Genomic DNA, 19,906 nt, shown 5'->3' on the forward strand with positions numbered 1-19,906 from the left:
CATCTTGAGTATATGTGTATTTTGTTGTTGTTGTTGTTGTTATACAGTTGGTGGATCAAAGACAGCTATCTCATGCATGCAATGAGATCTTAGAAAATAAGAGTCTGACAAAAGCATGGATGAGCCAATAAGGTATCATATAGCTTCAAAAAATCATATGTTAGAAATCACACACAAAGTTATGATAAAAGAACAAGGTTCTAGCAAAAGCTTTGGAAGAATTTCTGCTTCCCATCCTTCATCATCCAATTAATATGCTGCAATTCACAGTAATAGACCACAAATCCTCTTTTTTTTAATTTTCTTTTTTGTATGTATGTATGAAAAAATTATATACAAAATTATGATCAAGGAACATGTTTCAAGCAATAGCTTTGGAAGAATATCTGTTTCCCAACATTCATCATGCAATTAATATGCTGCAAGTCACAGTAATAGACCACAAATCCTCTTTTTTTTTCTTTTTTTTATATGCAATACAATAAATCACATTTGAAGGAACACAAAACTCTAAATTCCAAACAAATGTAGAGGAACCAAAGGGGAAAAAATAATTTGGTCCTTAAAGTTGGATTATTATTGAGACGTGCTTCTTGGAGAAACATTCATAGAAAAGGTTACCAGATCCAAAGATCATGTAAACACTAAAACTCAAAGCCACATCAAGTCCAAATCTAAAACATCCTAACATTGGAAAAACAGAATATAGATGATCTGCAAGCAGCATTTTATGGAGAAAGGACCCCCTACAACTGATATTTTTCCAACATGGGCTATTTCAAAGGTACTGTTCAGGCTCGTGTCAACAGCTTCATCGTATAATGGTGCTGGTCCCAAGCAAGCTGAAGCGCCAAGCTTTCCTTAAGCTGAATGACTGCATCAGCCATGGTCGCCCTCTGAACAGAGCTCTGCTTTGTGCAGATAAGTGCTATCATTGTACTCTCCTTGCAGCTTTGCATCCACAACATCATCAATGTTCCCTTGGGCAACTTTTGGCCCCACCCTTTGAACTATGTGACCCTCTCCTGGTCCAGGCAATAACGGAGGCTGGCCTGTGATTAGCTCCAAGAGAACCACCCCAAAGCTATATACATCACTCTTCTCGCTGAGCTGGCAAGCCTGAGAATACCTGAGCAAATGCGAAACAGGAATCAGCTAAGCTCCCCATAAATTATTTGTTATTCCAGATAAGTCACCAACATACAACAAAGCTAACTTCCTAACAAAAATATGATAAAGCTAAAGGTAATGTAGACATAATAAGCATCACGTCACAGAGGAACAGCTTATAGTTTTACTTCACTATCGGCTATCAAGAGTTACTCAGATATGTAGTGACAGGGGGTCAACTGGAGCTATTTCAGATAACTCCAGTAGCTACAGCAACTGGCGACAGCAGTTTAGGGCAATTCTAGAGGTAATCTTCTATCGGTGGGTGTGGTGTTGTGTGTGTGTGTGTGTGATGTTTGAATTGAACTCCATTGGTGGTTGATGTTTCAAAATATCTTTCCTGGTTGTATGTCTCATTTTAGGATTTTTTTACATAAATACCCTCACAAATATCAAATTTTATATAAATACCCTCTCAAAATTGATATTTGCATTTATACCCTCATAAAACACTTATTTTACTATTCTACCCTTTTTTATCCTTGTTTTTGCATATGTACCCATACCATCTAATGCTGTTACAAAATAAATGATTTCAAATTAAAATGACTAAAATACCCTTATGGGCAGGTGTACAAAAAGAAACATGATTGTGATAGGGGACCAAAAAAGTAATTTTAATTTTTTTAATTAAAATATATGTAGTTTTTATTAACAATGTTAGAAGAACCGTTATATTAAGGGCATTTGTGCAAAAGTAGTGTTTTATGAGGGTATAGAAATAAATATAAATTTTAAAAGGATATTCACGTAAATTTAAATTTTTAGAAGAGTATTCATAATGATGAAACAAACATGATTCAGGTCAAGAGTCGACTCAATTATGTTGTCCCTTGCCTTCTTGGCCTATCCTTGGCTTTCAACAATATGTCACAAGACAATACGTCGCAAGCCACCTATTCTACAGAAAGAAAAAAAGTTTAGCAAACAGACATACTAAGGATCAAGGAATCCTGAGGTGCCGACTACTGCTGTAAGTATGTGGCTGTGAAGATCACTCTGGAACGCCTTAGATAGCCCAAAATGTGCTCTTAGCCTCCAAATATTGGTTCAACAGAATGTTGCTGGTCTTCACATCTCTATGTACTATTGTCGGCCTGCATCCCATGTGCAGATACTCCATCCTTACATAGTTATCATGCCAAGGGAAAAAAGGATGAAGAGGAACTCCATAATCCGAGGAATGGAAGAAAGAGCAAAAACGAATTTCATCATGTTAATGCCAAACCTTGTGCAGATTCAAGTGCAATTTGGAGCCGCTCTCTCCAACTCAAGACCCTAATATTGGCAGGTTTACCTATAATAGATCGTTGTAACAACCCATTAGTAACTTTCACTGGAATGATATTGCACTTATGCTCAAGGAAAGATTTTCCATCACTGCGTTGGGTGGTGATTTAAGAAGTAGAAATGATTTGGGATCACTACTATGTAGGATCACCATGGTTAAACGGTGCAACTAAATGTAACAATCACATCGTAGACAGCCCAAAGCTGCGCTAGGGTTAGTAGCCTGCCTCATGTGGCTCCCTCTCATCACCAAGCCAAGTGGCCATTCTTTCGCCAATGCCATGAGGCCATGTACCCAACTTGGCAGCGCAAGCTGTCAAGCTTAGCGCACCAAATATTGCTCCGCCCAGACACGGACTTTCGACCAAAACCGCCCGTGCAAGCATGAATGGCTTATTTTGAAAGCAACTCTACCAGCTGCGCAACCAAAAGTCTGTTGCATGATGCATCTCAAGTATAATCAAAGAAATATCCATATAGTTGCAAAACCCTTTTTTTTATGTAAGGGAGACTTGGCCTCCCAATTCTATTGAGACAAGATAATTTACTTTTACAGGATTGTAGAAGAAGAATTTAGCAGTGAAAGCAAGTACAAGCAATCAGAACTAACGAAATATACCAAGACTGCTATAGATTCATAGCGGAGTGAAGAAGGTATATGCGTATCTGCTATCCGCGTCCGAAGTTTTCTTCTAGCAGACTCATAATATCACCGCTACCTAGGCTATAAGTATAAGATGCTGATGGAAAGCCCCCAAATGCTGATAATGTTGCAGCAAGCCATCCATATTGCCTTTACAAATGAGTAGTTAGTAAAGACACGATCCACAGATTCAATTGGGTCAGCACATAAACACACAATCCTCTGTGTCCCTAGCTTCTTATTGAGGTTGTCACAAGTATTTTGTTTTCTGAGGCATACCCATAGGAAACACCTGATTTTTAGTGGTTCCTTCCACAACACTATCACTATTTCTACTCTTCCCTTGTAATTTGCTTGTAACTATTTAGATTCATAAATCAATTTTAGTCGACGTTTGCAATACCATTTTCGGTATCTGTATTGGATATGGATTTGTTCAGAATATTGATACTTGATATGCATCTCCTCCCCACCTAGTATCGGTTCGGTTTCGATATTGGTGGTACATCCGGCATAGGAGGTACATACTAGTACGATGAATCTTAATCTAAATCAATTCACATGTCTACAGAAAAACTCTTTTAGACAATTTCATAGAATTTTTTTTTATGAGCTCCACTAAAACATCAGCAAAAACCTAAAATCTTAGCTTCTAGTATTGATCATGCATCTCAAAACTCACAGTTGAAATTATACTTCTAACTAGTATATAACCCATGTGATATGCGGAGTACGTTTTTTCTTCTTTTGTTAGCTATTATTAAAATGTAATATAATAATATAACAAATTATAGTAAAAAGGAAGTTTCAATAGTTGAATTTCTATAGTATATGTAGCAATAAATTTAATGATAATTGAGGAGAAATATCTATATTATCACCGACGCCACTAATATTAGTATCCCTATAGAGAATGGAGAACTCTTTACAAGTTTAGCATCCGTGCAGAAACTTCTGTCTTTAATACAATAACTTTAATACCTAGCCCCACATAATAAATATCTATGTTTTTTATTTTTTTCAATTATCTTTGAAATATAATATAATAATTAACAATACAATAAATTATAATAATAGAAGGCTTTTATAACTAAATTTTTATAATTTCTTGTCATTAATACAGGTATTCACATATTGATCCAAGAGCTATGCATGAACTAAACTTCTATAAAGAAATAATTGTCATTAATATTGGTATCACTAATGCATGCTAGATGTGCACGCTATATTTTTTTTCTTTCTTATCCAACTAATTTTGCAATATATATAATTAATATAATGAATAGAAAGCTTCAATAATAAAATTTTTGTTGTACATTAAATATTGAACTTTAATGATTATTGAGGATATCAATTTTAGCATCTTTAATATCTATTATATATTAAATATTAATATTAATAATAGTCAAATATATTAATACCAATGTTATTAATTAGGAATGGAGAATTTAGTATCTATTCAATAGATATACAATAATAATAGATTTTGCGTAAATATAAATTTGTATTTAACGACGTGTCTCCGTTAGATGATTACATGCATCCTCACCCTACATTTTCTTCGTGCGTTGCTCCTGATTTGGTGGGATCGGCGAAACAGAGCCGCACGATCATTGATCAGGACAATTTAACGGCCGTTCGCCGGACCAAAAAGAAAACAATGCCCCCCATCTCCTGAAGCCGACCCTTTTCAATCATCCTTAACTGTAACTTTTGTTCTAGTCCTCCATTCCGGAGATCTCAGGGGAGCTTCACCTCAGATGCCCCGGATCTCATACCCCTAACCCTCGAAACCCTAGAATCTCTGCCGATCTGAAAAAGTTCAATACTCCACCGTACCCCACCAATTCCAGATCTGGGCGATATCGAGATCTTTTACTTTGATCGCTCCGGCAATGGATTTCATGAAGGTCTTGGATCAAACTGTCCGCGAAATGTAAGTCTTGCGTTTGGAAATCTATCCATTTCGCCCTCCGAAGATCTTTGTCTTGTTCTTTTTTTTTTTCTTTCTAATTTTTTTCTGTTATTTTTCAGAAAGAGAGAGGTTAATCTTAAAGTGCTGAAGGTGCCGGAGACCGAACAAAAGGTTAGGATTTTGCTTTTAGTGGCTTGATCTGTGGTAATGAGGACTCGGTTCGTTGAAATTTCTTTCAAATCTTGGTTTTATGGTTTTTATTGTTTTCTATCTGGGAAAAACAAGGAGCTTCCTCCGTTAGTTGATGGACTCGATTTTAGAATCTGATTTAATATGCATAATGGAAAGAAACTTTTTTTTTTGAGTGCGCGTGCGCGCATTCTTCAAGTAGTGATTTCATCCTATCTTACCAGCTTGTACTCGAGGCATCAATTCTCGTGCTCCCTCAAAAAGTTTGATTACATAAAAGAAAAAATATTTACTCCTGATCTTGGAGAATTGAGCTGAAAGAATTTTTTTTTTTTTTTTTTGATATTGCAATTCTATAGTTCCCTGAAAATGACTGCACAAAGAAAGAGAAAAATACAGTTGTTCTTTTCACTTTTACATGGTTAATTCTTAGATATGCAGCCAACTCTCTTCTCCTCAATCTTTAGTTTGGAAGTTGGTAGCATAGATCATGAATCGGATTGTTGCGGACCTTGAAATTTGAGAAGAAGTTGATATTCATACAAGTGACTGCTAATTTTTATATCTGTATGTGTTGGACTCTCTATTTTGTCCTCTATATTTCTTTCTTTATATTGATTTATCAGCATTACAAAATTTAGGTTCTTGATGCAACTAGTGATGAGCCTTGGGGTCCTCATGGATCTGCTCTTTTGGAGATCGCTCAGGCCACCAAAAAATTGTAATTCCTGCCTCTGTTTTATTTGAAATTGCCACTGAAAATATTGTTATTCCTACCTCTATTTTAGTTTATTTAGAGCTAATTTTCTAAAGTATCTGTTTTTCTAATTCATGTAAATGTTATCTGCACAGCACTGAATGCCAGATGATTATGAATGTACTTTGGACGAGATTGTCAGATACTGGTTCCAAATGGCGTCATGTGTACAAGGTGACACCTGAAGCTTTATATTTTAAATAGATAAACTGGTCTTAAGCTTCTTATGCTATTTATACATACTGTTTTAACATTCATATAGTTTTTGCTCCAAACTTTCTCCCTTTTAGGCATTGGCTGTTATTGAGTACTTGATCGCAAATGGATCAGAACGTGCAGTTGATGACATTCTCGAGCATACTTTTCAAATTTCAGTACTGCTTCTTCACCCTTGATAAGAATACTATTAAGATGACTTGTCCACTTAGATCTCTTTTTTTTTTGGCAATTACTTCTTGCTTATGTGTTTTGTATTCATAAAGGCACTTTCAGGATTTGAGTATGTTGAACCTAATGGAAAGGATGTCGGGATCAATGTGAGAAAGAAGGCGGAAACCATTTTAGCTCTTTTGAATAATAAAGAAAAAATACAAACAGTTAGAGAGAAAGCTGCTGCAACCCGTGATAAGTAAGCTCTGTTCACTCATTGTGAGATCTTTTTCTGCTCATATCTAAGCCATATTTTTCTGAATCAATAGTTGCTACTGTGTTTAGGTATTTTGGACTGTCTTCAACTGGAATAACATATAAATCAAGTGGGGCCTCATACAGCAGTGGTGGCTTTAGTGATCGCTATGGAAGCCTAAGTGGTTCAAGGGATGGTGACACTTTTAGAGATAATTACAGAGACAGCGAATCGCATAAAAGCATTGCAAATGAAAATGAAGCGAGCAAATCAAAGAAGCCGGTAGCACATCAAGCCCGGTAGACTCAATTAGCCTTCTATACTTGTTTTTTTTTCTTCTTCTGTTACATTATGCTTACTTGTTGATTTGACTATCTTACCATGTTTAATAAACTAATGCTCCTGTTATATAGTTCAATAGAGTTTTGATGTCATAATTGAACTAGGATTAATGGAACTGTCATGCATACAGTTTTGGTTGTATTTCAGGAATTTTTGTAGTTATATCTTGCTTCAGATGAAAATCAGATTAGACAAAAGAATAGGAAATCGAGAGAATGATGTAGTTTTCTGCTAATAGAGTTTAAGATCTTCTAGTGATATATAATACATGAAACTAAGGGATCAGAAGGCCTTGTTTGGACCGAGGTCAGCTTTTCCCAAGACCATGCCTGTTTCTGGGAATAACAAAAACAAAATGAAAAAGAAAAAAATCCCACGCTTGGACTGGGTCTCTTTGGGCGTAGATACTATGTAATTTTTGTGAAACTAGGGGTTCACAGGAGCCAACTTTGGACCGAGCTGAGCTTTTTGCAAGACCACACCTGCTTTTACATATAATTCTTCAGGCCTGGCCTGGGCCTCTTGGGCCTAGATGCTACTTAATTTTGTGAAACTAGGGGTTCACAGGAGCCAAGTGTAGAAAAAAAAAGCTGAGGTTTTCCCAAGACCATGCCTGCTTCCACAAATGACTTCTGAGGCCTGGCCTGTTCCTCTTTGGGAGGCTTAAATACTACTTAATTATATGAAACTGGGGGTTCATAGCATCCAAGTTTGGACCGAGCTGAGCTTTTCACAAGACTGTGCCTGCTACCAATGACTTCTGAGGCCTGGTCTAGGCCTCTTTGGGGGGATCGGATGCTACTTTCCATGCTTAGATAGCTTATAATGTGGAAAAACAGTCTTGACCTTCGCCAGCCTAATATATTTGGGATTATCTACATGAAAACATTGTTGGAGAATTATATTGGGAAGCTGTAATGTGGGTATTTAAGTTCAAGACAAGTGATAATTAAAATATTTATTCACAGTACTTCTACCTAAAAGATGCCACAAGAATTCATATTATTTTTCCAAGGGGTGCATGTACAACATTATGGAAAAAACGAATTGACGCTTGCATATATCAGAGGCTGTAAAAAATTGCCTTAGATGGACATTGGTTGTTTATATAGAATGAAATAATGTTGCCTTAATCCAATCATGTGTCATGAACTTTAAATATCTAAAAATCTTTTTGTTGATGATGCTTCACTTACAGCTAATGTTCAACTAAAATTTCTTTGTCGGTTCTGTAATAGGGATCAAGATTCTTTACAATCAAACTCAAAGCCATCAAGTAAGCCAGGCCTCACTCCACCTTCTAAAAGTCCGAGTGTTCAAGCAAATAGTAGTGAGGATGATTTTGATGACTTTGACCCACGTGGATCATCTAAAACTGGTGAGTATTTAAGTTATTGTTTACTAATTGTACATGGTGAAAGATTATATGTGAGTGTGCATGCACGTGCATATAAGTTACGCAAGTACTCTTACGGTGGCTTTGATTAGATTCTGATAAGTAAGATTCATACATTTTCCGAACAGTTTGTGCATCAATGCTTAAACAATGAATAAATTAATAAAAAACTCTGCGAAGTATAGAAAAAGAAAATTAAGCTTTCATCTGGAAAAGGAGAAAATGATATAATAATATTTGACACTCTTTTTCTGAATTTTTTTTCAAGGCTAAGTGATATGATCAGTTGTACATGAATATTTCGTAGAATTGAATCTATAATTGATATTTTGACATTGCTCAAACAACTAGCTGATATTGTTTCCACCTATTGGAGTTTCACTCTTTGATTTATTCATAAACATAATCATCAAGCTGTCTCCCAACTGTTTGGGTTTTGCTTTATGGATTCTCATTTACTAAGTATTCCCATATTGAAGCACCTCTGACGTTATTCCAAGTTTCTCCATATCCTTCCTTGCAACCTCCATCCATGTTGCATTAGGTCTTTTTCTTCTTTTCTTATCATGTTCAGCATAAACCAAAGAATAGCAACTTCAGATGAGCTAGAAAATTATTGCTACCCTCTCTTACGAGAATTAGATGCAGACATATGTCCAATTATCCAACTTAACAAGAAAAAGGAAAGGAAGAGCAAGATACATAGAAAAAAATAATTTTGAATAAGAATATATGTTTTGATCTTTCAAGTTACATTTTTCTCATTCAAACTTCTCAATAAGCTTTGGCATTTTTTAAAGAAAAGATATTTTCGGATTTTTTATTGGGTACCTACTTTCTTGACCAATCTCTAAAAAGAACAAAACCTACTTTAAACATTATTGTAGTGCGTCGAACTAATTGTTTGACAAGTCCATCTCTTAACCTATTTCTAAAAGCTGAAAGCAAAAAAATGATAACTCTCAAATGCCTGTCCCGTATCACCTCGGATATGTATCCGATAGGAATTCTAAAAGCTGCACAAGAGTGTCCAGGTAGCATAACACATGGTCTATTTCTTTTTTTTTTCTCATTCTTCATCTCCAGATGGTGAACCATATGGGTATTGCATCAAGCTCGGTTTGATGATGACTTAGGTGCACATTCTTTTTAGTCAGGAATTTGGAGACAAACCTGCCCATTTATGTATGTTCAATGTAGCTTCAGGTTGGATATAAGCTACAGATGGCAATTTAGGTGTTTGTGGTGAGCTTGCCTGAGGCTTAAGTGGTTCCATCTATTTCAAACAAACAATCAACTTGTTTAGAAATCATGTAAGTTTAGGGGCTAACTTGATTTGTTAGGTTAGGATATTTCTTAATCTTGTCAGGTTTTGGTCCAATATGGATTTACCAGGCAACACGTACAATAGTTGAGCATACTGTCATTCAATTTGCATAGTATTTCAAGATTAATTTTTGGGATGATAAATCATTTACTTAAAAAGATAGCTATAATTTTTATTATCATATGTTTTCCTGAGTTTAATCTCAAAACCATTTAACCTTCTTTTATTCTACTCGTTTTGTTGCACTTCTATTTTTCTGCTGAATTTATGCCGAAAGTTTACTATATGTTATAACTTATAAGTCTTCTTGCATCAATGTACATTCTTTTAGATATGGACATGTTTGTCAGTTTCCCAGTTCTCATGCTTAAAGCAATGTCATGTTATGCTATTTTTGTATACTTTTGATCTAGAAATGTTAAGTATGAGTTGCATGGTTCTAAGTCAATTCGGTTTATGTTTTGATATGTTCATGGGGGGTAGTAGCCATAAGGCAACATCACTGCTTAGTGTCAGTTAATAGGTAACTGATTTTATTCCTAATAAATTCTAATGTGCATGCAGGCTCAATTCTTAGACCTCAATGTTGCAACATTTTATCTGCTCATATTTTTCAAGTTTATAATGAGCTTCTTATTGATATCTCATCTATTTGATTTCACAGGATCAACTAATACAAGCTCTAGCCAGGTGGATCTATTTGGACAAAGCTTCATGGGCGACCTTATGGATGAACCAGTTTCTCTTCCAACAGAAACAACCACGCATAGCAATCCTGCAACAACTGCAGTTGATCTTTTTGCTGATGCAACTTTTCAATCAGCCTCGCCTCAAGCTGGAGTAACAGCAACTTCTCATTCTCAGGTTAGTCTAAATATTTTTCCCAATTATAAAGGTGGTTGAAGTCAAAGTATATATATGTCTATTAGAGAACTGTTCTGCATCCGTATAGATTTAAATTTTAGTAGTCTTGTGTGACTTGGACAGTTATCTTGTGCACAAAGGAGAAACTAAAATTGAAAATCAAAGCTTCTTGTTCTTTTGGTTGTTATCTTTTCCTTTATTGAACTTCCAATAAACACCAGTGCCTAGTTGCCTTTATTTTATATAGGCTCTGTGATAGGCAAAGGATGTTTTATTATCCTTTTCATCTTTTGCAACCTGCATTCTTTTTTGGATGAAAATTATTTATGTCAAGGTTTTTGCTTTTTCTTTGATGTTGTATTTTACTCACAATCTTACTGCAGGGCGGCGCTGATGTCTTTGCTAGTCAACAAGCCATTCCTGCTGCATTTCCTTCAAATAATATGGACTTTTTTGCAGCACCAGATCTGGGCTTACCTTCTGAAATGAAGTCTCCCATTTCTGAGCCTGCAAGCACCAAAATGTTTGATCCTTTTGCCGCAATTCCATTAAACAATTTTGAGAGTTCTGACCCATTTGGTGCCTTTACTTCTCATAGTGAACCAGCAATAACAAAACCTTCGCAACATTCTACAACCGGCAGCCTGAACAAGCTGGATGAGACCTTTGGTGCCTTTACCTCTCATACTGAAGCAGCAACTACAGAACCTTCACAGCATTCTACAAATAACAGACTCAACAACCTGGACCAGACCTCTCTGACAGCACCCAAGCCTGCCACCAAGAAGGATACTTTTCAGGTCAAATCTGGGATATGGGCTGATTCATTGAGCCGCGGACTGATTGATCTGAATATAACTGCCCGTGAGTTTCTCCTCTCGATTGTCGCTGTTAATTTTTTTTAATGATTTTGGTTTTTTCAGCAAATTCGTAAGTATGTAGCACCAAGTTTAACATTCTTTACCTGGAGGCTGCAGCCCTACAAGAACTTGCTTACTAGTGATGTCATGACTTGCTTCGCATTCCTTGTGACACCTTTGCCCATACTCTTCTCCTGTCTAATCCATGTGCCTTGAGTCCAACAACCATACATAGTGCTGTAGCAAATTAATGTCTCTGGAGAGAAATTTTTTTAAGCAAACCTATTTTTGAGAGAATCTAAGATCAGGTGACAGACAAATCGAACATCACTACTAGTTTTCTGCTGCTACTAAAATTCTTAATTCTAATGTGTGCATGCATGTGTAACAGCTCCCTGAATTAGCTTCGCATACCTGTGATTTGAGGATGACCGTATTAATCACTAATTTCTTGAGATGGTTGAATATCACTTACTTTTTTTTTCTAGTAATAATGTGTGCATGCATGTGTGCAGGCACGGATAGACAAAACTATTACTGTGTGAGTTGATTTTTATTTCATCCATCTAAATTGGCAACAAGAATTTTCTTTGCCATTTCTTTCTATTGGCAGCTACATCTGCTGTCCGCACAAACTTCTAGATTTTGACGATAGCTTGTATCTGAATATTTTCTCGGGACCGCTAATCTTCTTTTATAGCTTTCCGTAGTGTCAAGTTCTCTTTGATAGTGTTTCCTATTGTCTCCATTGCAATTTCTATTCTATTTCCTTCGTTCAGTTCCATCACTTCATCCTTTGAATGTGCAACTCTGAAGCTTTCTTACGCATCGTTATTTTCTTTCCCCAGATTCATTACATATCTGTCCTGGCACTCTCGGTAACTCCTATTTTATCCTTCCTAGTTGTGCCGCAGGTCCAACTCAATGTTCTCAATTTGCATCTCATCTCAATTTGGTTTCCAGCATTTTTGTGGACATTTTGTACATCACTATATGTGGCTGGATATATGTTTGATACCAATAGATGAGTGCCTTACAAAATCTGGGAGTTACACTGCCTTTTGGTATTGTGAGGTAGGAGACAGGCGATCTTCAAAAATATTCAGTATGCAAGATAATGTTTATTAAGCTTGGTATACAGATTATCAGATATTGGTTCGGTCTCAGATATACATGCCTCTGATGGGTTACATAGCTGTTGTTGATGCATCTGCAAATTTGTCATTTTTTCATTGAAAGAAAATTTCGACCATGCTTATCATATGGCATTTCCATACACGACGAGTTATCAGGATGAAACTAATAATGTTTAGGTCACCTTGTGACAACATTAAGCGGACTTTTTCTTTCACTATATTTTTTACCTTGTGCTTCGTTGCAATTTGCAGCCAAGAAGGTGAATCTAGCAGATATTGGGATTGTTGGGGGGCTTAGTGATGGGTCGGATGAGAAGGAAAAAGGACTTCCAACTTCAGCGTACATGGGGAGAGCCATGGGCGGTGGAACTGGTCTAGGAAGGTCTGGGTTTCCATCTTCAACTGCAATGGGGGGAGGTGGGAACCTCTCAACCCTTGGCCAACAGCAGCTTGGAAGCTTCAAGTGATATCACTTCTATTTTTTTTGATATTCTTTTCTCGAGCCAAAAGTTATTTCTGCAAGAATTTGCATTAATTTTATGTGCTGTACATTTCTTGTTATTTGTTTCGCTCTACAATGTTGTTCTTGTTATGTGTTCATGTATAAAGAAGACTTAATGTCAAATTCTACCGACTCTGCAACGACTGTTGCTTGTCAACTCTCCAGCTGCCCAACTGACGGTTTGCAGCTTAAGCATCTGCAGATTTGCAATTGGTGTTGGCTGTTGCTATGACTGAAAGCAAAAATGCGATCATCATTGGCTGGATTTACAATCCTTTTTTTCAGCTAGATTTAGAATCTATTTTTTTCCCCCTTTCTTGAGATATGTTAGTGGGGAAATCTCTTCTATTCTAAGGTTTCTAAACTGAAAAATGTCACGATTAAAAATCTTAAAATGATTCCCCTTTTTTTTATATTTGGAATTGTCTGCCCCTGTTTAAGTGCAATGAAGTGCAAATTTTATGTTTTGAGCTTTTGCTTCAATCTGATGGTGCTGTTCGTTACTAATTTTTCTTGTTGGTAAGCATGATAGAAACTTTCAAAAGTACCAATTATGGGTATGTCTAAAATACAAGGTGACAACAAGATACCGAAATGCTGAACAATGTGTAGAACATTTAAATTATAGTTCTCATCATCAAAAAAAAATAAAAATTAAACTATAGTATTAGCTATACATTTTAAGAAATAAGTCAGGCAATCATCTATAGAAAAGGGGGCACCAAGTAAAAGAACCAGTGAACTAGCTTTTATGTACCTTTGATCCTGATTTAAATTTTAAAACGCTTTATCCCGACTGAGAGCTAATAAATTCTTCTTGCTTCTTTTTTAACCAGGTCTTAACCATCTTTGGATCTTTGTACATGACACTGTGATCTATGGTTGTCTCATACCTTAAAGCTAGTTTAAGTTGCCCTTTCAAGTGACCACTCAGGTCGTGAAAGTCAATGAAATGCGACCTGATCTTTTCAGTTCTATTAGTTTCTTAAACAGAACAGTCCTCTCAAAAATTTACATGTTAAAGTTTCATACTAAGCAGCGTTGCAATAATGAAAGAGAGCACACGATCCTTGGCCCGCTGAAGCGGGATCTTTTGCGACGCGGAAGGCTTGCCATCAGGTCCAGTTTCCAAAATAAGCGAGAGCCTTTCCATTTTTGAGATGGATGGGCGACTTGCAAGCTATCGGCGCATGCACAGGTCTCATGTTTACAGCATTTATTTTATATAGTTTCGGCCTGCCCATTTTCATGCGCACAGAAAGTTGCTTGGGCCAATTCTGGCCTGGCTGCTCAACGCTCAACCGCTCTCATGTATGAGTAAAGCCAATTGTCTCATGCCCCATTGCAAGAGAACTTATCGTGTATGTACATGGAAGTGGCCCCCTGTAGCATGATTCTTAAGCTGGACAAAGACTTGGGGTTGCCAACTGGCTGATTGACAAGTCTTACGTTATACAAGACGCTTGGGGGCTGTTTGTTTCTTGTCCAAAAAAAATACAAAAAGGAATTTTAGGCTAGGAGGGCGACATGCCCCCGCAAACTGCATTGAGATGATGAAAAAGCGAAAAAAAATTTTCTAAAAAAAAACCTAAGAACCAGCTAAATACAACCCATGCTTTGCCACCATGGCTGCCCGATCTTGCTCATCATCCGATTTTGTGTAACGTGATATCCAACAGACCAAGAAAATGGTGTGGGGAACAAAAGCCAATATTTGTTACTGTCCAAGAAGTGGGAGGGCAACATGGCCAGCGAGAATTCATAGAGAGGATGGGAAACTGATTTAAAAATATAAAAATAAAATAAAAACCTGCTATATAAATGCTTCCCTACAAGTGCCAGATCATGCTCAACGTCGTCTGATTTTGGACAGCCCTAAAAATGCAACCCTAAGAGCTATCTATCTTTTGTCATCCAAAACACCAAGAAATGGTTTTGGGGAACAGAAGCCCAGAAACTCGAGCAGCTACCAGCACGAATTCGGCCGAGCGCTTCCTGAGCTTGGCAGCGACAGAAAAACTACTTCCTTGCAGGAAAATAAAATATATGAAACATCCGGAGTACCATTATTTTAAATAAAGGAAAATACAGTGCCTAAGCTCCTGGAAATGGCCATAAACCCGGGTTCCAAGCCCCACCCAAACCACCAAATACCAGGGACAATTTGCTTTATGGACTCAAATTTAACATCACACTGAAAGGATTCAGCTCACTTTAAAAAAAAAAAAAAGAAACAAAAGAAGATTCGGTTCACTTAGAAACATGATGATCGGAGCATCAGTTTATCATGTGATTGTGTACATTAATCAAATTAAGCATACATTGGGTTCATGATGGCTACCTGATACATGTTTGTGTTGTGTTGTTTGTAGCTACCCACCTTGCCATGCTGCAAGCAGAGCATAACATACGATTCACTATGAACAGGAGCATAGGACAAATCAACCGAGCCATCCAAGACATGCCTTTCAGCAATGATTTACCATCAAATGCTTATGGAATCAATTACTCCAACTAGCTGGTTCCATCATCTGCTAACAAATTTTCAGACTTAGAAACAACGTAAGAAAAAGCAAAACCACAGACGTGCGCAGTGGAACTTGATTTCATCAGATTGACAGCACGGTGCACGAGCAGCATTTAAAGAGCTATGAAGCCTTGTCCATGAGTTGAATTGGGGTCAAAATGTTTGTCTTGCTTGTTTCAACGATGCACCCATTCATTACCATCTCTTCCAGCATGAAGTGTGCCGTCTCAAGATGGAACATGATATCAAGCTCACACTGGGAACAGGGTAAAAATAAGAAAGGGGTATTTTTGATCTTCAACGAAACAAGAAAGGTGGTCTAATCTGAGGTATCAAGGATTTTTACAGACATACCACATTTCGAAAATGGCGGTCCATAGTTTCCACTACTAGATGGATGAATTCTAGGATTGCCAGCTCATTCTGCAAAAGAAGTGTTAAAAGATAGCAATGATTTCTATTGCATAAGAGTATGTGGTTAGACTGCTTAATAACAATAGAGCTATTGAAACAAGTAATAGGAAAACCTAATAGTAGTGTTAAGCAATCTGATCCTACAAAATGACTTCAAATGCAAATATGAGGCCCAAAATCTTCAAGCCATGAAAGTCAAGTTACAGATTGATGTTGTAGATGCTCGAATCTTGATGATGGCACCAACCTGTCACATACATGTTCAGAAGATCTACAAAGTTGTGAGATAATGGTTCATCTAAAGAAGGAATATGTTTTCGAGTGAAGAGCTGAGCAAGAAGATGATGTCCTAAAAAACATCATGGTTGCATTGAATTGCTAATCGAGGGATTGTTCCATCCGAAGTCCAAACCCTCTATTGATTTTGCCCTACCATGTCTTGGAAGACATTAAATATCAGTAAACATGAGTAGGCAGGAATTTTCTAATTCCATTCCATATTAAATTACACTGCAAACCTCCATGGTAACCCTATTTATTTAGCCTAAGCAGCAGCCGCTCATGAATTTCCTTCACTACCAAGTAGAGTTGGAGATGCATGATTAGAAGTTTCCTTATGAACTCTTTCACTCAAGGTTTTAAATCCAATAGTTCAAACAAGTATAAAGCAAGCCATAACACCAGCAACCTTCATCACTCCACCAATACTTTCTAACAGAGGTCTAAACCCCACATCCTTTGAGAAAGAAGAAGAACAAGGAACAAGAAGAGAAGTGGAAGAAAACTCTACAAATTAAATTTACTAATCAATCAAAAATCTCCCATAAACTAAATCCTTGGCTACCTAATAAGACAAGCCTCACAAAGTCGTACTAAAATAGGAAACCAGACCCTAAAAATAAAAGAAAAATGCATTAAGATTATTCAACCCTAAATTTGTACCAACTTGATCCATAATTTAGAGACCACTAGGATATGTTATTTTTGGTTTCTAGACAATTTTTGTAGTTTATACCAACTTAAACAATTTGGATCTTCAACTTGGATGATCAACATTGATTAAAATCGTTAAATATTTTGACAGAGTTAATATAAACTGTGCAGTCCAACTGTGACCAAAATTGCTTTTTGAGTGGCCTTTTTCTTGATACTATTAAAAAATTTAAATAACTCTATATCTTCAATGCTTCCTATCAGTGAAGATACATGACAAGCCCCAAAACAGTTATTAAAAAAAAAAAAAAAAATCAAAGAGAGATTTAAACAACCCAAAAAAAGTTTTGAGATTAAGGTAAACAGATGCAGATATCCAAAATAATGGCAAATCTAGAATTAATGTTTATTTCTCAAAATGTATTTCTTGTTATATAACTGATGAGAACTTAATCCAATCAATGCTGTGGATTTATAAGATCCACCCAAACTGTAAGCAGATCCAAATATTTACGCTGTCATGCCCTTATTCAATACATTCAACCACTCAGTTCTATGTAACATATGCAGTTTAAAGCTTTAAAATAAGTCAATGCTATCTCTATCCATTTCTGCAAATGATAACCAAAATATAGGTAGAACATATCCTCTTGCTATAAAAATTTACTTCCCTCTAGGAAAAATAAACTGGGTGACTGGGTCTTCATGTCCCCACTCATGCATTTGCATAAAAGCTTAGTCAGGACTTTTTCCTCTTATGAAATGTTAGCAGTATAACTTAAAATAAATTGGTCTCTCCATATGTTCTTTGCCTCATCTCAATTACCATAAAAATAACAATTTCCTACTCACCAAAAAAGAGGTTCCAATGCCAAAATTTATATTGATGGTTGAAATCAGAATCTTAAATTGCACGGTTAACTTAGAATACAATCTTTTGCCTCCAGAACAATTATATTTTTTATTATTCCACAGAAATTTATCGCAACAAAAGAAAGTAACATTAATAGTTTTGCTCACACAGCTTTATTTATGTCCGTAAAATATATAGGATCAATGCTTCAAATGGACAGCATAATTTACCAAAGACGAGAATGTATACACACACCAAGAGAACAGAAGGACATACTTCATCATTGTCAACCCCAACTAAGAAGAACAGTGATGCATATCGCCTGTACACAATTTTGTAGTTCCGATGCTCAACAAAGGAACACTGCAATTAGAAACAGAATTGGACATCAATAATTATAACAAGAAGAAAAGTATGATCAACTAACAATAACAATGAATGAAAATTGTAAGGTTAATACAAGGAGGGAGGGAGGGGGAGAGAGAGAGAGAGAGAGAGAGAGAGAGAAGATGTATCTCAGGGCTTCAGCATAGTCAAGGGGTGTGCAAGAATTAATAGCATTACAACCATTGCTGTAATGCATCACACAAGATTATTGAATCAGTGAAAGAAACTTATATTCTCAATCCATATCAAGCATAGCACCTTAGAGCACCTCAAAACTTTTCTACAAACTTCCTTTGACAACCCAATTTACACACGGAAAGGGTAATTTTTCTTAATTACCATCGGAGAAATAAAGCCAACATCAACCAACATAACATTTTAACTAACGCAAAGGCTCGAACAGCCACAAACCCTAAACTCCAAAACATCACACGAGAGAATCAGCCGTGCAATTTAAGAAAGTATGTCTTGGTATTGCCCAGATGCAATCAGTTTTCGTGACGGATCTAAACAGTTCGCTAATATAGACGAGAGAAATCATTAATAATCACTTTTTTTTTCCATAAAACCCCATCTACAGATGCCTTCCCATAAGGAAAAGACCATAAAACATCAAATCGGCGTCAGAATTCGACACCAATCCCACGCAGATTCCCGCCCACAGCCGGGATCGATTCAAAAAAGGAACCCTTTTTGGATTTTCCTAGGGCAGAATAGATCCGAGGTAACTCTAATAGATCTATAGCACTAGGTAGATGAATTGAACGTAAGAAGAAGAAGAAGAAGAGGAAAGATGAGAGGAGGAAGGGAGGGACCTGTTGCTCGGTGCGGGCGAGGCATTTGCGGACGATCTCACCCTCGAGGGCGCGGCGCTCTTCGAGGGTGAGGTACTCGTAGTATTGGGCCAACCGGGTTTGGCCTTGCTTGTTTACCAGCAGTATGAAGCGGATCGCCATCGCTCTCTCTCTCTCCCCCTTTCCCTCCCTCGACTCCTCGGCGGAGGCCCGGCTTTTTCTATCCCTCTCTTATTACCTTCGCGAGCCTGGTTCTGGTTGCAGACTCGAACCCACACCCGCGGGTGGAGAGTAACTAATCTCCGACGCGGCACGTGGCAGGCAAGCACCAGACCCTAGCGGTGCACGTAAGGACTTCTTATCTACAAAGGAAAGGTAGATTAATTTGATTAGGATTTGGAAACTTGTTTATATTAATCAGAATTTTTTTGCAGAGAACCAATTTAAATCACAAAATGCTGTAATTGCAAGAATTCGTAGATGCACATCAAGAGACTGCACAGTGAGGTCCCCATCCATACTTAATAATCCAGTTAATAAACAGTAATATGCATCCTAGGTTGTTTCTATTCACCCTCCGCATCGCTAATAACAACTTCATTAAATCAATTTGTATTCTCTGAATATTGAAGAAGGGATGACACACTTTAGCCTCAAGAGAAATCATGCGACATAATGCTGAGCACATACAAATGATAATATGTTTACTACAAACAAATAAATAATTATTTCTTATTTTGATTGTTAATTAAGTCATTAATTATTTCAAAGATTTTAATTGACAAGTTTTATATAATGAACGTAAAATAGTATAGGAATCGATATAGAATGTCTATTAAAAGAACTATTCATAGGTTCCTCATTAAATTATTAATTATTTAATTATTTAAATGGCATGTAATTTATAGAAACTGCGCAATCATACATAACGAAGAATTCTAGCAAAAAAAAAAATTTGAATTTTTATATTTACTTTTATATA

The 19,906-nt window shown here is 36.6% G+C and overlaps 2 protein-coding genes and 1 pseudogene across 3 annotated transcripts; 1 reads left to right on the forward strand and 2 right to left on the reverse strand.

Annotated features, from left to right (window-relative positions):
• Nucleotides 1–765: 765 nt before the first annotated feature.
• On the reverse strand, nucleotides 766–2,293 carry LOC120110400 (annotated as a pseudogene).
• A 2,473-nt stretch (nucleotides 2,294–4,766) lies between these two features.
• Nucleotides 4,767–13,285, forward strand: LOC103714331 (clathrin interactor EPSIN 1-like). The gene is made up of 11 exons (XM_008801534.4): nucleotides 4,767–5,039; nucleotides 5,138–5,189; nucleotides 5,849–5,928; nucleotides 6,060–6,138; nucleotides 6,255–6,338; nucleotides 6,447–6,592; nucleotides 6,679–6,888; nucleotides 8,170–8,309; nucleotides 10,319–10,518; nucleotides 10,902–11,382; nucleotides 12,767–13,285. Exons 1-11 carry the CDS (start codon nucleotides 4,999–5,001, stop codon nucleotides 12,979–12,981), a joined length of 1,728 nt encoding a protein of 575 aa, XP_008799756.2. The 5' UTR covers nucleotides 4,767–4,998; the 3' UTR covers nucleotides 12,982–13,285.
• A 1,980-nt stretch (nucleotides 13,286–15,265) lies between these two features.
• On the reverse strand, nucleotides 15,266–19,201 carry LOC103714332 (AP-4 complex subunit sigma). Of its 2 annotated transcripts, none has more exons than XM_008801538.3 (4): nucleotides 18,946–19,201; nucleotides 18,020–18,106; nucleotides 15,898–15,966; nucleotides 15,266–15,799 (listed from the first exon to the last, which is right to left on the reverse strand). In XM_008801538.3, the coding sequence occupies exons 1-4, from the start codon at nucleotides 19,084–19,086 to the stop codon at nucleotides 15,665–15,667; spliced, it is 432 nt and encodes a 143-aa protein (XP_008799760.1). In that variant the 5' UTR covers nucleotides 19,087–19,201; the 3' UTR covers nucleotides 15,266–15,664. The 2 variants fall into 2 exon arrangements, with proteins under 2 accessions (XP_008799760.1, XP_026663171.1); XM_026807370.1 differs by having other exon boundaries at nucleotides 17,999–18,106.
• Nucleotides 19,202–19,906: the final 705 nt, after the last annotated feature.

The sequence above is a fragment of the Phoenix dactylifera genome, chromosome 4 (genome assembly GCF_009389715.1).
Source record: "Phoenix dactylifera cultivar Barhee BC4 chromosome 4, palm_55x_up_171113_PBpolish2nd_filt_p, whole genome shotgun sequence".
Classification (NCBI taxonomy): domain Eukaryota; kingdom Viridiplantae; phylum Streptophyta; class Magnoliopsida; order Arecales; family Arecaceae; genus Phoenix; species Phoenix dactylifera.

Bases quoted from the DNA above. Each gene is read 5' to 3' on its own strand.
- LOC103714331 (XM_008801534.4), top strand. From the start codon at position 4,999: ATGGATTTCATGAAGGTCTTGGATCAAACTGTCCGCGAAAT. The intron at 6,139-6,254 runs GTGACACCTGAA...TCTCCCTTTTAG, and splicing joins AATGGCGTCATGTGTACAAG to GCATTGGCTGTTATTGAGTA. The intron at 10,519-10,901 runs GTTAGTCTAAAT...ATCTTACTGCAG, and splicing joins CAGCAACTTCTCATTCTCAG to GGCGGCGCTGATGTCTTTGC.
- LOC103714332 (XM_026807370.1), bottom strand. From the start codon at position 19,086: ATGGCGATCCGCTTCATACTGCTGGTAAACAAGCAAGGCCAAACCCGG. The intron at 18,107-18,945 runs GTCCCTCCCTTC...TTCTAATTGCAG, and splicing joins TCGCCCGCACCGAGCAACAG to TGTTCCTTTGTTGAGCATCG. The intron at 15,967-17,998 runs GTGTGTGTATAC...CTTCTTTTGCAG, and splicing joins TATGTCCTTCTGTTCTCTTG to AATGAGCTGGCAATCCTAGA.